Genomic DNA, 14,275 nt, shown 5'->3' with positions numbered 1-14,275 from the left:
GTCTCAACCTCCCAAGTAGTGGGATTATAAGTGTTTGTCACCATGCTCGGCTCAGTTCATACTTTCTCAGAATTTTTTTTTTTTACTTTACTATGTGAGTTTAGTGTGTTGTAAAAACAAGTAGTAAATTTTTGTTTTGTTTTTGCCAGAAAAAAAGCTAAAATTCTTTTAGAAGTAATTCTGTGTCCTTTGGAGTAGACTCAGTTTCCAATCTCATATAAAATGCTCAGTAGTTAGACTCAATAAAACTGATTTTTTTTTCCTGAGCAAAATGATCTGGGCTTGGTGGTGCATACCTGTAATCCCAGTACTTGGGAGGCTGAAACAGGAAGATCACAGGTTCAAGGATAGCCTCAGCAAATTGTGAGCCTCTCATCAACCTAGTGAGACCCTGTTTAAAAATAGGGCTGGACGGGCGTGGTGGCACACGCTTGTAATCCCCGCGCTTCGGAGGCGGAGACAGGAGGATCGCGCAGGTTCGAAGCCAGCCTTGCTGGCTTAAGAGACCCTGTTTCCAAATAAAATATAAAATAGGTCTGGGAGTATAGCCCAGAGGTACAAGGAACTCCAGTGTCACCAAAAAAAAAAAAAAAAAAAAAAATAGGGCTGGGGCCAGGCGTGGTGGTGCTCGCTTGTAATCCCAGCATTTGGGAGGCAGAGACGGGAGTATTGTGGTTCTCAGCCGGCCTCAGCTACTTAGTGAGGCCCTCTGCAACTTAGTGAGACCCTCTTTCAAAATAAAGACTAAAAAATCTGGCTAAGGGTGTAGAATGCTCCTGGGCTTTATCCCTAGTACCAGAGGGAAGAAAAAGTAGGGCTGGGAGTGTAGCTCAGAGGTAGAATGCCCCTAGGTTCAATCCCCAATGTCACAAAAAAAGAAAAAGGAACCATGAAGCAAAAGAACTTTTAAGGAGGGAGCCAGGACAAGGGACATGATGAGCAAGCAGCATGGCCGGTTGGGAGCTGTGGCTGGACGTGCTTCTCAGAGCGGCTCTGCGGGGCCTCAGGCCCGAGGCCCGGCGTGACAGGCCCCACGCAGCCTCTGCATTCCGCTGCGTGGAATAGGAAGGTGTGATGCTGTGAGTTACACACAGCTTACTTTATCCCTCAGAATCCTCGCGATGAACAGGATATAGGTATGCTTTGTCCTGATTTTAATCTTTGTGAAAAGTCCGTCAGTCATTTCTAAATATAGCTAACTGTAGGTTTTTTTTTTTTTTAAAGCACAAAGATTGTGTGGTTCCTTATCTTCTTCGACTTCTCAAAGGACTTCCAAAAGTGTACTGGGTGGAAGAAAGCACAGCTCGGAAAGGCAGAGGTAATATGGTTTCCCCGTATTCAAGGGAACATGTCCGCACCTTTAAGGACCAGGTTTTTCTTCATACTGGCACACTGGTTAGGATGCTTCTAGCTGGTGCCGTTTCTGGCTGTGTAACTTACTGTCAGCAGCCGTAAGGCAGAGCTTGCTTACTGCTGTCTGTCCGCGGGCAAGGGCACTGTTGGGCAGGACTTGTATGCTCTCGGGGACCTTTTCTCATGTGTCGTCGGCTGGGCTTGGGTCGCCTCTCCATCCCCACACTGGTCATGTTGCCCTTGGATTAACGCGCTGACCTCTGCAGGGAGGTCAGGGCTCCATGTTACACTGGGGCCGTTCCAGAGGGGTGAGACAGATGTTGGGGACCCAGTCATGATGTTTGCTATAAATAGTTTTATGATTTTGCTAAGTTTCAGTTAATTTTACACCTTTAGAAATGAGTATTATTGGCCGGGTGTGGTGGCGCACGCTTGTAATCCCAGCTTCCCGAGGCTAAAACAGGAGGATCGTGGTTCGCGGACAGCCTCAGCTACTTAGTGAGGCCCTTTGTAACTCGTTGAGACCCGGTTTCAAAAGAATAAACAATAGAGCAAGGTTTATAACTTGGAGGTCGAATGCCCCTGGGTTCCATCCCCAGATCAGCTAAAAAAAAAAAAAAAAAAAGAAATTAGTATTATTTGCCAGATTATTGTGGCACATGCTTGTAATCCCAACATTCTGGAGGCTGAGATCGGAGGATAGCGGTTCACGGACAACCTCAGCTACTTAGCGAGGCATTCACAATTCAGTGAGACCCTGTTTCAAAAATAAAGAAAATAAAAAGGCTGGGGGTGTAGCTCAGAGGTACAATGGCCCTGGGTTCCATCCCCAGTACTGCAAAGAAAGAAAAGAAATGAGTATTATTTTGATTTGCTTTAGGGTTAAAATGAAAGCAGTAGCTTTGCTCTTCCGTCCCTCCACTGCCCTCCTTCCTTTGCTCCCTCCTTACTATCTCCCTTCCTCCCTTCCAGAGTGGTCACGCAGGCCTCCCAAGTGCCGAGCATCCTGAACATTACAGCACGGATGCGCTCGTATACTAATTCCCAAGGCTCCAGTCTCCTTGGAAGACCTCTAGCATTTAGGGTTTGTCCCATGAGTCTGACGTTCCCTTGGACCATCTCTCTGTGAGGCCTGGCAGCAGGACCTTTGGTATAGCGAGGGCTGGTGTCTGTGAAGAAGACAGACTTGTCCTTTTCACTGTGGCACTGTCGTGATCTCTTGGATAGGCTGGGCTTGCTAATGGCAGGTTTTGTAGTAAAAATACTACTTGGGCCCATGTTTTCATTACTACCAGTGACCGGCCACGTGTAAAATTGGCACATCCCAAATTAGGCATGTATGCTGCAGTTTGAAGGACAAGTTAGAGAGTATGCCGTTATCTAAAAGTCACATCCTTATCCACCATATCTACACTGAGGAGCAGAATGCCAGAGGTACCGCTGCTGCTTTTCATTGTTTGTTGTTTTTTTGAACCCAGAGGCATTCTACCTCCAAGCTTCATCCCTAGACCGATTTTATTTATTTGGAGTCTCACTAAATTTGCTGAGGCTGTCCTAGAACCTGTGATCCTCCAGTCTCAGCCTCCCAAGTACTAGGATTAAAAGTGTGTGCCGCAGGCCGGGTGTGGTAGCGCATGCTTGTAATCCCCGCGCTTGGGAGGCAGAGACAGAAGGATTGCGCAGGTTCAAAGCCAGCCGTGCTGGCTTAGGAGACCCTGTTTCCAAATAAAAAAGTATAAAATAGGTCTGGGAGTATAGCCCGAAAGTAGAAGGGTTTCCAGGAACCCCAGTACCACAAAAAAAAAAAAAAAAGTGTGCGCCACCATGCCCATCTCCAATGCTGTGTTTTAAAAAATTTCAAAACAGAGCCGGGTGTGGTGGTGCACACTTGTAATCCCTGCCTGAGCTTGGGAGGCTAAAACAGGAGGATCTCACAGGTTTGAAGCCAGCCTTAGCTACTTAATGAAGCTCTCTGCAACTTAGTGAGACCCTGTTTCCAAATAAAATATTAAAAAAAAATATGTCTGGGGGTAGAAAGCCCCTGGGTTCCACCCCCAGTACCACCAAAAAATAATTTTTCAAAACAAAGATCACTTCTAAAAACAGACATGATGGTACACTCTGTGGTCCCAGTACTTGGGAGGCTGAGACAGGAGGATCTGGGTTCTCTGATAGCCTTAAATACTTAGCGAGGCCCTCTACAACTTCGTGAGACCCTGTTTTAAAATAAAGGATAGGCCAGGAGTGGTGGCACACACTTGTAATCCCCCCCACTTGGGAGGCGAAGACAGGAGGATTGTGCAGGGATTTTTTTTTTTTTTTTTTTTTTGGCATTGGAAATGGAACCCAGGGGTTTTCTACCTCCAAACTATACTCCCAGACCTATTTTATATTTTATTTGGAAATAAAATCTCACTAAGTTCCTGAGAGCCTCACTAAGTAGCTGAGGCTGGCTTTGAACCTGTGAGATCTTCCTGTCTCAGCCTCCCAAGTGCAGGTATTATAAGCATGCGCCACCATGCTGGGCTCTAGTCTTTACTTTGAAACAGGGTTTCACTAAGTTGGGTGGCTCACTAAGTAGCTGAGGCTGGCTGCAGACTGTGATCTTCCTTTTTCAGCCTCCCAGGTACTGGGATTACAAGTGTGCACCACCTTGTCTGGGCTAAAAATTTCTAATATTTATGCAACTTTTTTTTTTTCAGGTCTGGGGGTGAAACCCAGGGGCATTCGACCTCTGAGCTACACCCCCTGCCCTATTTTTTATTCTTTATTTTGAAACCAGGTCTCACTGAGTTGTAGAGGGCCTCACTAAGTAGCTGAGGCTGACCGCGAACTGCGATGCTCCGGTCTCAGCCTCCTGAATGCTGAGATAACAAGCGTGCGCCACCATGCCTGGCTTTTATGCAGCTTTTCACTGTGTGTGTGTGTGTGTGTGTGTGTGTGTGTGTGTGTGTGTGTGTGTGTGTGTGTTACTAGGGATGGAACTCAGGGGCATTCTACCTCCACGCTATACCCTCATCCCTATTTTTTATTCTTTATTTTGGAACAGGGTCTCACTGAGTTGCAAAGGGCCTCACTAAGTAGTTGAGGCTGTCCACGAACTGTGAACCTCCTGTCTCAGCCTCCCAAATGGTGGGATTACAAGCATGCACCACCATGCCTGGCTAACTTTTCACTTTTTAAAGGAAATGTTACTTATGTTGTTAAAATAGAGCATTAGTTCTCAGAATGATCCTGGGCCCAAAACATCAGAATCACCTGGAACTTGTCAGAAATACACGTTCTCAGTGAGGCATGGTAGGAACAGTTTTTTTTTTTCAGGTTTGCAGGTCTGGGATGGAACCCAGGGGCATTTGATCTCTGAGCTGCACCCTCTGCCCTATTTTTTATTCTTTTTATTTTTATTTTATCTTATTTTATTTTATTTTTTGGTGGTACTGGGGTTCCTGGAGGCCCTTCTATCTCCGGGCTACACTCCCAGACCTATTTTTACATTTTTATTTGGAAACAGGGTCTCCTAAGCCAGCGCGCGCGGCTAGCTTCGAACCTGCGCGATCCTCCTGTCTCTGCCTCCCAAGCGCGGGGATTACAAGCGTGCGCCACCACGCCCGGCATTCTTTTTATTTTGAAACAGGGTCTCACTAACTTGCTGAGGGCCTCAGTAAGTAGCTGAGGCTGTCCTTGAATTGCAGTCCTCCAGTTTCAGCCTCCCAAATGCTGGGATTACAAGCATGAGCCACCACGCCCCGCTGGTAGGAACAATTTTAATCCCAATATTTGGGAGCCTGAATCAGGAGAATTGAAGGTTAAACCAGCCTCAGAAATTTTTTGTTGTTGTTGTTGCAGATTAGGGATGGAACCCTGGGACATTTGACCTCCAAGCAACACCCCCTTTCCCTATTTTTTATTCTTTATTTTGAAACGGTCTCACTAAGTTGCAGAGGGCCTCACTAAGTAGCTGAAGCTGTCCCGTGAACTGCGATCTCCTGTCTCAGCCTCCTGAATGCTGGGATTAGAGCCGGGTGTGGTGGCACACGCTTTTTATCCCCGCATTTGGGAGGTGGAGACAGGAGGATCGCACAGGTTTGAAGCCAGCCTCGCTGGCTTAACAGAGACCCTGTTTCCAAATAAAAATATAAAATAGGTCTGGGAGTGTAGCCCTGAAGTAGAAGGGTTTCAAGGAACCTCAGTGCCACCAAAAAAAACCCCCAAAACTGATTTCACTGCCGGGCATGGAGGCACATGCTTGTAATTCCAGCATTTGGGAGGCTGAAATAGGATTGTGGTTTGTGACCAGCTTAAGCTACTTAGTGAGACTCTTTGCAACTCAGTGAGACTGTTTCAAAATAAAGAATAAAAAATACGGCTGGGGTGTAGCTTAGAGGTAGAATGCCCCTGGGTTCCATCCTTAGAATCACAAAACAAAAACAAAAACAAAACTAATTTCGCAGCAGTTATACTGATGCTCATCTCTAATCCCAGTACGTGAGCGGCTGAGACCAGAGAATTTCAGGTTCAGGGATAACCTCAGCAACTTAGCTACTCTCTGCTACCTAACAAGATCCTATTTCAAAATAAAAAATTAGCCGGGCGTGGTGGTGCACACTTGTAATCCCCGTGCTTGGGAGGCTGAGACAGGAGGATCTCATGGGTTCGAAGCCAGCCTCAGCTACTTAGTGAGGCTCTCAGCAACTTAGTGAGACCCTGTCTCCAAATAAAGTATATAATAAAAGGTCTGGGAGTATAGCCCGGAGGTAGAAAGCCTCTGGGTTCCACCCCCAGTACCACCAAAACAAACAAACAAACAAAACAAAATAAAAAATTAGACTTTGTGCGGTGGTACATGATTGTAATCCCAGTACTTGGGAGGCTCAGACAGGAGGATTGAATGTTTGAAACCAGCCTCAGCAATTTAGTGAGACTCTCAGCCATCTAGTGATAACCACTGTTTTCAAACAATAAGCCAGGTGTTGTGGCATGTTTATAATCCCAGTACTTTGGAGGCTGAGACAAGGAGATTGCAAGTTTGTGGCCAGCTTCAGCTACTTAGGCCCTCCACAACTTAGTGAAACCCTATTGCAAAATAAGAATAAAAAACAGGCCTGGAGGTATAGGGGAGGTAAAATGTCCCTAGGTTCCATCCCCAGTACTGTCAAAATAAATAAATAAATAAATAAAATCAGGCTGGGGTTGTGGCTTGAAGATAGAATGCCCATGGGTTCCATCCCCAATAGCATAAAATAAATAAATAAATAAAAATTTAGAAAAGGATTGAGAATATAGCTTGGAGGTAGAATGTACCTGGGTTCAATGTAATATATATAAACACAAAAATTTCTCACTTTTTTTGTTTTTTGCTGGTCTGGGAGTGGAACCCAGGGGCATTTGACCTCTGAGCTACACCCTCTACCCTATTTTTTATTTTTTACTTTTGAAACAGGGTCTCACTAAGTAGCAGAGGCTGTGAACTGCTATCCTCCTGTCTCAGCTTCCCAAATGCTGGGAAAAGAAAAGTTGAGGTCTTTTTCAGCAAACACATTGGTTCGTATCTGTTCTGTTCTTTTTCTTTTTCTTTTTTTTTTTTTCCTTTGTGGTACTGAAGATGGAACCTAGGGGCATTCTATCTCCGAGCTACACCCCCAGCTCTATAGTTTTTATTCTTTATTTTGAAACAGGGTCTCACTGAGTTGCAGAGGGCCTCACTAAGTAGCTGAGGCTGTTTGCGAACCGTGATCCTCATGTCTCAGCCTCCCAAATGCTGGGATTACAAGTATGTACCACCATGCCTTGCTCCGTATCTGTTCTTTTGAGACTCTGTGAGGGCAGTCTGTGCAAGCCAGTCCCTGATAGGCCATAGAGGGACCCACTGAGTCGGTGGCCAGCTAGGAGCAGCCAGTGCACTGCCTCTAGTGACCTGCTCCCTGTCTTCCCATGTTCCAGGCGCACTCCCGGTCGCAGAGAGCTTCAGCTTCTGCCTGGTGACTCTGCTGTCTGACGTGGCTCATCGGGACCCCTCGCTTAGGGATGAGGTCAGTGTGTGCCCTGCTTGCTCTTAGATCAGGAGTCCCAAGGTGAGGAACAGGAGAAGCAAAAGTGGGAGTCTGATGGGGCTACTGTTGTTTCCATTTCATACTATTCATAAAGACCTGAGCAGTGACTCATAATTGCTTATAGTAGTTTTCAGTTTGCAGTGTCTTTCAGGATCTCCAGAGTCTTATCTTTATTTTTTGTGGTATTGGTGAGGGAACTCAGGGGCATTCTACCTCTGAGCTATACCACCAGCCATATTTTATTCTTTTATTTTGAAATGGCCTCACCAAGTTGCTGAGGCTGGCCAAGAACCTGCGATCCTCCTGTCTCAGCCTCCCAAGTTTTGGGATTACAAACTCGTGCCACCACACCGGCTCTGGCTCTGAGTCTTGTATTATTCAGCATTCCCCAAGCCTCTGTGAGGGAAGCAAGAAAGGGGCATTCAGTGGATTTCCTTCTCCTATGTTAGAGACTGAAGCAACTCATAGAGTGAATTTTCTAGTAAAGCTTTTCTTTTGAGTGTTCAGACTTTTTTAGTCTTAGTTAATTTTGTTGGAAGTGTTAACAATATGCAGCGTGATTTCATCCATTTTGTATGTGTGGTGTGGTGCTGGATGCTAACCAGGCCTTCTACCACTGAACTATATCCCTGATCCCCTCCCTCTCTCCCTTTATTTATTTATTTTTGTGGTGCTAGGGATCAAACCCAGGCCTTGCACATGCTAGGTAAGTGCTCTACCACTGAGATACATCCCCAAGCCCCCTTCTCTCCCTTTTAAAAAAAAGAACATGAGCCAGGTGTGGTGGTGCACGCCTGTAATTCTAGTATTTGGGAAGCTGAGATAGGAGGGTCGTAGGTTCAAAGATGGCCTCAGCAAGTAGTAAGACTCTCAGCAACCTAGCTAGACCCTGTTTCAAAATGAAAATACCACGGTTCCAGACATGCCAACAAGCAGAGGTACAGTAGAATCATAAGCAGCAATTAGCATCATAAATAACTTGTGATCATAAGGGGTCAGTTGGAAAGAACTCGAGCTATTAGCCATGAAAAGAGAAGCTTTGGGGACCTGTTACCTGTTTAGAGTATGGGGAGTAAGAGACAGCCCCAGGGCCAGTGGGTACCAGCCAGGAGGACATCGCGGGCACCCTGTTCAAAGGAGCTCTGTGTCAGCCTAGGGAGGGAGTGTTTCTGTCCCTGGCACATCTATTGTGGAGAGGTCTGTGGAGTCAGGCAAGATAGTGTCTAAAGCTCTTTGAAATTTTTATTTCCTTTTGTGATATTTATCTGATTTTGTTTTCTCAACTATTACAGATTTTAGAGGGACTTCTACAGGTGTTACATGTCCTTTTGGGAATGTGCCAGGCCTTGGAAATCCAAGAAAAAGGTATGAATATAGATCTTTAAGGGTTTTTCTCTTTTATTCATCTTCTCTCGTGTGTGTGTGTGTGTGTGTGTGTGTGTGTGTGTGTGTGTGTGTGGTCTTTGCCTTATATTTTTGTAGTCTTTTCGTTGTTGTTCTTCTATCTATGTGTATCCGATGGATGCAAACATTTCTGTAGTTAGGTCACTTCTTTTTCTTTTCTTTTTTTTTTTCAGTACTGGGGATGGAACCCAGGAACATTTTACCTTCAAAGCATTCTACCTCTAAGCTATAGCCTCAGCCCTATTTTTAATTCTCTTGATTGATTGATTGATTGATTGATTGATTGATTGATTTTTTTGGTGGTACTGAGAGGCTGGCTTTGAACCTGCGCGATCCTCCTGTCTCCGCCGTCCAAGCGTGGGGATTACAAGCATGCGCCACCACGCCCGGCTTTATTCTCTTTATTTTGAAACAGAGTCTCACTGAGTTGCAGAGGGCCTCACTAAGTATCTGAAGCTGGCTGCGAACCGCAGTCCTCCTGTCTCAGCCTCCCAAATGCTGGGATTACAAGCTTGCGCCACCACGCCCAGCTGTTAGGTCACATTTTTATGTGTTACTGTACTGAGAGGCCACATGGGGTCAGGAATGCAGTTCTGTACACAAGTGCCAGGTGACCCTGGACAAGTGACTTTAGCCTCTGGTGCCCCAGTTTCTTCACCTGTACTTGTGGGTAGTTTAGTTGACTCCCAAAGGTCATTTCCTCTATTGTTTAAATAAGGCCACTAGTATGATCTCATGAGCCAAGGCACCCGGCCCGCGGCTCGGCTGCACCGTGAATGGAGCAGAGCCTCCCCGGTGAGCAGCAGCAGTGGAGACAGCCTGAAGTTACTCTTTTGTCGCTTTTCCTTTTTGTGTGTGTGTGGTACTGGGAATTGAACCCAAGCACATCCTGTGACTCTGAGCAACACCTTCAGCATTTTTATTTTATTTTGAAACAAGGTCTCACTCAGTTGCAGAGGGTCTGGCTAAGTTGCTGAGACTGCCCATGAACCTATGATCCTCCTGTCTGAGCCTCCAAGTACTGTGATTTCATGCATGCACCAACACGTCTGGCTTGAAGTTATTGTTAATGATAGGGTGGGGTGGCCCTATTACTGTGGCTAATCTGAATCTTCATGTTTGTTAGGGTGGGCACAGTATGGCTCTCACAGGGAACTAGCTCAGTATTTCCATTTGATCTTTTAGAATACCTTTGCAAGTATGCCATCCCGTGCCTGATCGGAATCTCCCGCGCGTTTGGGCGCTACAGCAACACAGAAGAGTCTCTCCTCTCGAAGCTCTTTCCCAAAGTCCCTCCTCATTCCCTGCGAGTCCCGGAGGAGCTGGAAGGTGTCCGGAGGCGATCCTTCAATGACTTCCGCTCCATCCTCCCCAGCAATCTGCTGACAGTCTGTCAGGAGGGCACGCTGAAGAGGAAGACCAGCAGCGTGTCCAGCATCTCTCAGGTGAGCCAGCTCCTGGGAGGAGCAGGGGCGCTCCCCAGGCGCTCAGGTGCGCACAGCACTAAGGCCTCGCCAGCCTTGCTTGTTCTTGTGCTGGGCGTTGAACCCAGGGCGTACTACCACGGGTGTGTGTGTGAGAGAGAAAGAGAGAGAGAGAGTGGGAGAGAGAGCGAGCGAGCGAGCGTGCGTGCGTGCGTGCGTGCTGGGCGTTGAACCCAGGGCGTACTACCATGGGTGTTTGTGTGTGTGTGTGTTTTGGACATTGAACTTGGGTGTACTATCACGGGTGTATGTGTGCATGCGCGCGTGTGTGTGCTTTTACTACCACTGGTGTGTGTGTGTGTTTTTCTGGGGATTGAACTTGGGCATTCTACCTCCACGCTATACCCCACTAAGTTCCTGAAGCTGGTGTCTACTCTGTGATCCTCCTGTCTCAGCCTCCCAAGTACTGGTATTACAGATGTGCGTCACCATGCCCAGCTATGCCCTCACTAAGTTACTGTGCACTGGCCTTTTTTGTTTTGTACTGGGAATGGAACCCCAGGAGCATTCTATCTCTGAGTTACAACCTCAGCCTTTTTTTTTTTTTTTTTTTTAATTTTGAAACAGGGTCTTGTTAGGCTGCTGAGGCTGGCCTGTGCCTGGCTCCAGACACTTCTGAGCACTCTTAAGACGTATATACTTGCAGGGCGTGGTGGCGCACGCTTGTAATCCCCGCGCTTTGGAAGCAGAGACAGGAGTATCGCGCAGGTTCAAAGCCAGCCGCTCTGGCTTAAGAGACCCTGTTTCCAAATAAAAATATAAAATAGGTCTGGGAGTGTAGCCCTGAGGTAGAAGGGTTTCCAGGAACCCCAGTACCATCAAAAAAAAAAAAAAGAAGAAGAAGAAGAAAGTAGTATATACTTGAAGCTCGGCATGGTGGTGCACACTTGTAATTCCAGTACTTGGGAGGCTGAGACAGGAGGATCACAGATTTGAGGGCAACCTCAGCAACTTAGCAAGACCCTCAAAAACCTTGTGAGACCCTATTTCAAAACAAAAGTAAAGCCGGGCGTGGTGGCGCACACTTGTAATCTTAATACTTGGAAGGCTGAGACAGGAGAATCGCAGGTTCAAAGCCAGCCAGCTTCAGCTACTTAGTGAGGCTCTCAGCAACTTAGTGAGAACTTGTTTCCAAATAAAATATAAAATAGGTCTGGGAGTGTAGCCCAGAGGTAGAAGGCCCCTGGGTTCCACCCCCCGTACCACAAAAAAAAGGTAAAATGGGGCTGGAGGTGGCTCAGGTAGAAGGCCCCGGGTTCAACCGCCAGTATACGCCCACACAACATAGGGCGAGATGTAAAGACTCAGTATGATGTAGAGGACGCAGTCCTGGCGACGGTGGGCTTCGGAGGAGGCGAGCTCGGCCAGGACTCCAAGTACAGATGTTGGGCTGCCTGAGCACACGTGGCCTCAGACCTGCCCGAGCGCTCAGCCGTCTGACCTTGTCGCTGTGGCTGTGTTGCAGGTCAGCCCTGAGCGTGGCGTGCCCCCTCCCTGCTCCCCCGGAGGATCCGCCTTCCACTACCTTGAAGGTGAGCGTCGCTCTCTGCTGAGGAGAGTGCTGGCCGCTGAGTGCTCGACGCGACCCCTCGCGGTGTTCAGGACGCGGCACGGGCTCTCTGCTCCTATGGATGTCGAGGGGCAAGCTTGTAACGCATTTACTCTATGCTTTCATGGTATTTCTTAAGATTAGTTTTCAGAGATTTTATTAATAGAGATAACTAAAGAAAACAGTTTACACCCCCACACAAATGTCTTCTGTCATAGTTTTATATTAACCCATAAAAGCACCTGCTTTTCAGGTAGAAGGACTAATGGTAGGTACTGTTTTTTTTTTTGTTGTTTTTTGTTTTTTTTTTGCTTGTTACTGGGGATGGAACACAGGGGCATTCTACATCCGAGCTACACCCCCAGCCCTATTTTTTATTCTTTATTTTGAAACAGCGTCTCACCGAGTTGCAAAGGGCCTCACTAAGATCCTTTTTCTCAGCCTCCCAAAGTCTGGCATTACAAGCATGTACCACCACACCCGGCTAGGTACTGCTTGTGTGTGTGTGTGTGTGTGTGTGTGTGTGTGTGTGTGTGTGTGTGTGTGTTTTACTAGGGATAGACCCCAGGGACATTCTACTTCTGAGCTATACCCCTATGCCTATTTTATTTTTATTTGGAAACAGGGTCTCACTAGGTTGATGAGAGTCTCACTGTTTGCTGAGGCTGTCCTCGAGCCTGTGATCCTCCTGTCTCAGCCTCCCAAGCGTGTACCACCACGCCTGGCTTTTTTAAAGGTCACTAAGTCTGTTAGAGAATGCAGTAGTACTACTACTGACAGAGCTCTGCTACTCAGAAAGTATTTTCACTTCTTTTTTCTTTCTTTCTTTCTTTTTTTGTGATACTAGGGATGGAATCCAGGGTTGTTCTACCTCTGGGCTAAGCCTCCAGCCCTATTTTACTTTTTATGTGGAAACAGGGTCTTGCTAGATAGCTGAGAGCCTCAGCTCTCCACCTGCAGAGGTGGCAAGGACCCCTCGCCGCAGTGACTGCTGCCCTCACGTGGCCATGTGCCCGGCCTGCTGCCCTGAGCTGGCCCCTCCCGCAGACCCAGCTGCAGCACTCCCGGGCTGGGGCGCAGCGCTCTGCTTCCTCCCAGGTTTCTTCACGCCTTCAGTCAGTCCCCTGCCTTTATAGGCCATTTTCCACAGCTCTGTATGAAGTGTTTTAAGAACTGTTTTTTAAAGCCAGCGGTTCTCAGCCTCTCTTCTTTGTCGTTTGTTCTGCCAGTTGTTATGTTGGCCCTCAGCAGTTCCACTCCTGCCCCCCTGTTGTCGGTTCGTGGTGTGTCCATCTCAAAGCCTGCAGTGTACCGCGCTGTAGTGCCCCGTGTGCCACAGTCAGGGCTAAATTCAGCTCTTTGCTTTTTCTGTGCTCCAGTACTTGAGAAGGTCATACAGTTTATTATTGGGTTATTTATAGATTGATACTGTCTGTCATTATTTATGTAAACATTACAGACTTATTTTTTATTGTGGTATGGGGGATGGGACTCAGGGGCATTCTGCCTCTGCGCACACCCCTAGCCCTATTTTATTCTTTTATTTTGAAACAGGATCTCACTAAGTGACAAAGGGCCTCACTAAATTGCTGAGGCAGGCCTCGAACCCCGATCCTCCTGTCTCAGCCTCCCCAGTGTCACTGTGATTTTGACTCTTTTAAATACTTAACAGAAGTGGGTTTATACAGTATTTGTCTTTTCGTGGGCGGTTTGGTAGTAAAACATCTTTGGGCCCCTGGATGTCGAGCTTTTGCATCTCTCAGCCTTTTTATCTTTATTTTTTGTGTGGTTCTGGGGATTGAATCCAGGGGCGTTCTACCTTGAGCTACACCCCTAGTCCAATTTTATTTTGAAATGTGATCTCACTAAGTTGTGTAGGGCCTTACTCACAAATTGCTGAGGTTGGCCATAAACCTGCAATCCTCCTGTCTCAGCCTCCCAAGTACTGGAGTTATGTATGAGCCACTGTGCCCAGCTCTCTCAGCCTTTATTTATTTAGTTTGCAGTGCTGGGGATTGAACCCAGGAGCATGCTACCTCTGAACTACACCCCAAACCCTGTTTTTTATTCTTTATTTTGAAACAGGGTTTCACTGAGTTGCAGAAGGCTTTATTAAGTAGTGGAAGTTGTTCATGAACTGGCGATATTCCCATCTCAGCCTCCCAAGTACTGGGATTAGCCACTATAACTGGCTCTCTTTCTCAGCAATTAAATAGGTGTAATTCACTGGACTTGATGTTAAAAGCTTGTAATACCAGGCATTTAGGAGGCTGCGGTAGGAGGACCTAAGTTCAAGGCTAGTCTGGGCAACTTAGTGAGACCCTACCTCAAAGTAGGTTTTAAAAAGGGCTGGGATGTAGCTCAGTGATGCAGTGTTTGCCTAGCATGGAGAGGCCCTAGGGTCAATTCCTAATACCACAAAAAAAGAAAAAGTA

General features: G+C 46.8%; 1 protein-coding gene across 2 annotated transcripts in view; it reads left to right on the top strand.

Annotated features, from left to right (window-relative positions):
- PI4KA (phosphatidylinositol 4-kinase alpha) overlaps positions 1-14,275 on the top strand; it is a gene marked incomplete at both ends in the record, with an annotated part of 118,268 nt that overhangs the window by 17,644 nt on the left and 86,349 nt on the right. For both annotated transcript variants that reach the window (XM_080717628.1, XM_080717629.1), the window contains 5 exons: positions 1,225-1,318; positions 7,294-7,382; positions 8,696-8,768; positions 9,993-10,252; positions 11,757-11,823. In XM_080717628.1, coding sequence (XP_080573754.1) covers positions 1,225-1,318; positions 7,294-7,382; positions 8,696-8,768; positions 9,993-10,252; positions 11,757-11,823 — 583 coding nt within the window. The remainder of the gene's footprint in view (positions 1-1,224; positions 1,319-7,293; positions 7,383-8,695; positions 8,769-9,992; positions 10,253-11,756; positions 11,824-14,275) is intronic.

This window comes from Muscardinus avellanarius (assembly GCF_963383645.1).
Source record: "Muscardinus avellanarius genome assembly, chromosome: 21".
NCBI classification, from domain to species: domain Eukaryota; kingdom Metazoa; phylum Chordata; class Mammalia; order Rodentia; family Gliridae; genus Muscardinus; species Muscardinus avellanarius.
Note: the sequence above shows the minus strand (reverse complement) of the source record. Positions and strands in the feature narration are given on the sequence as shown.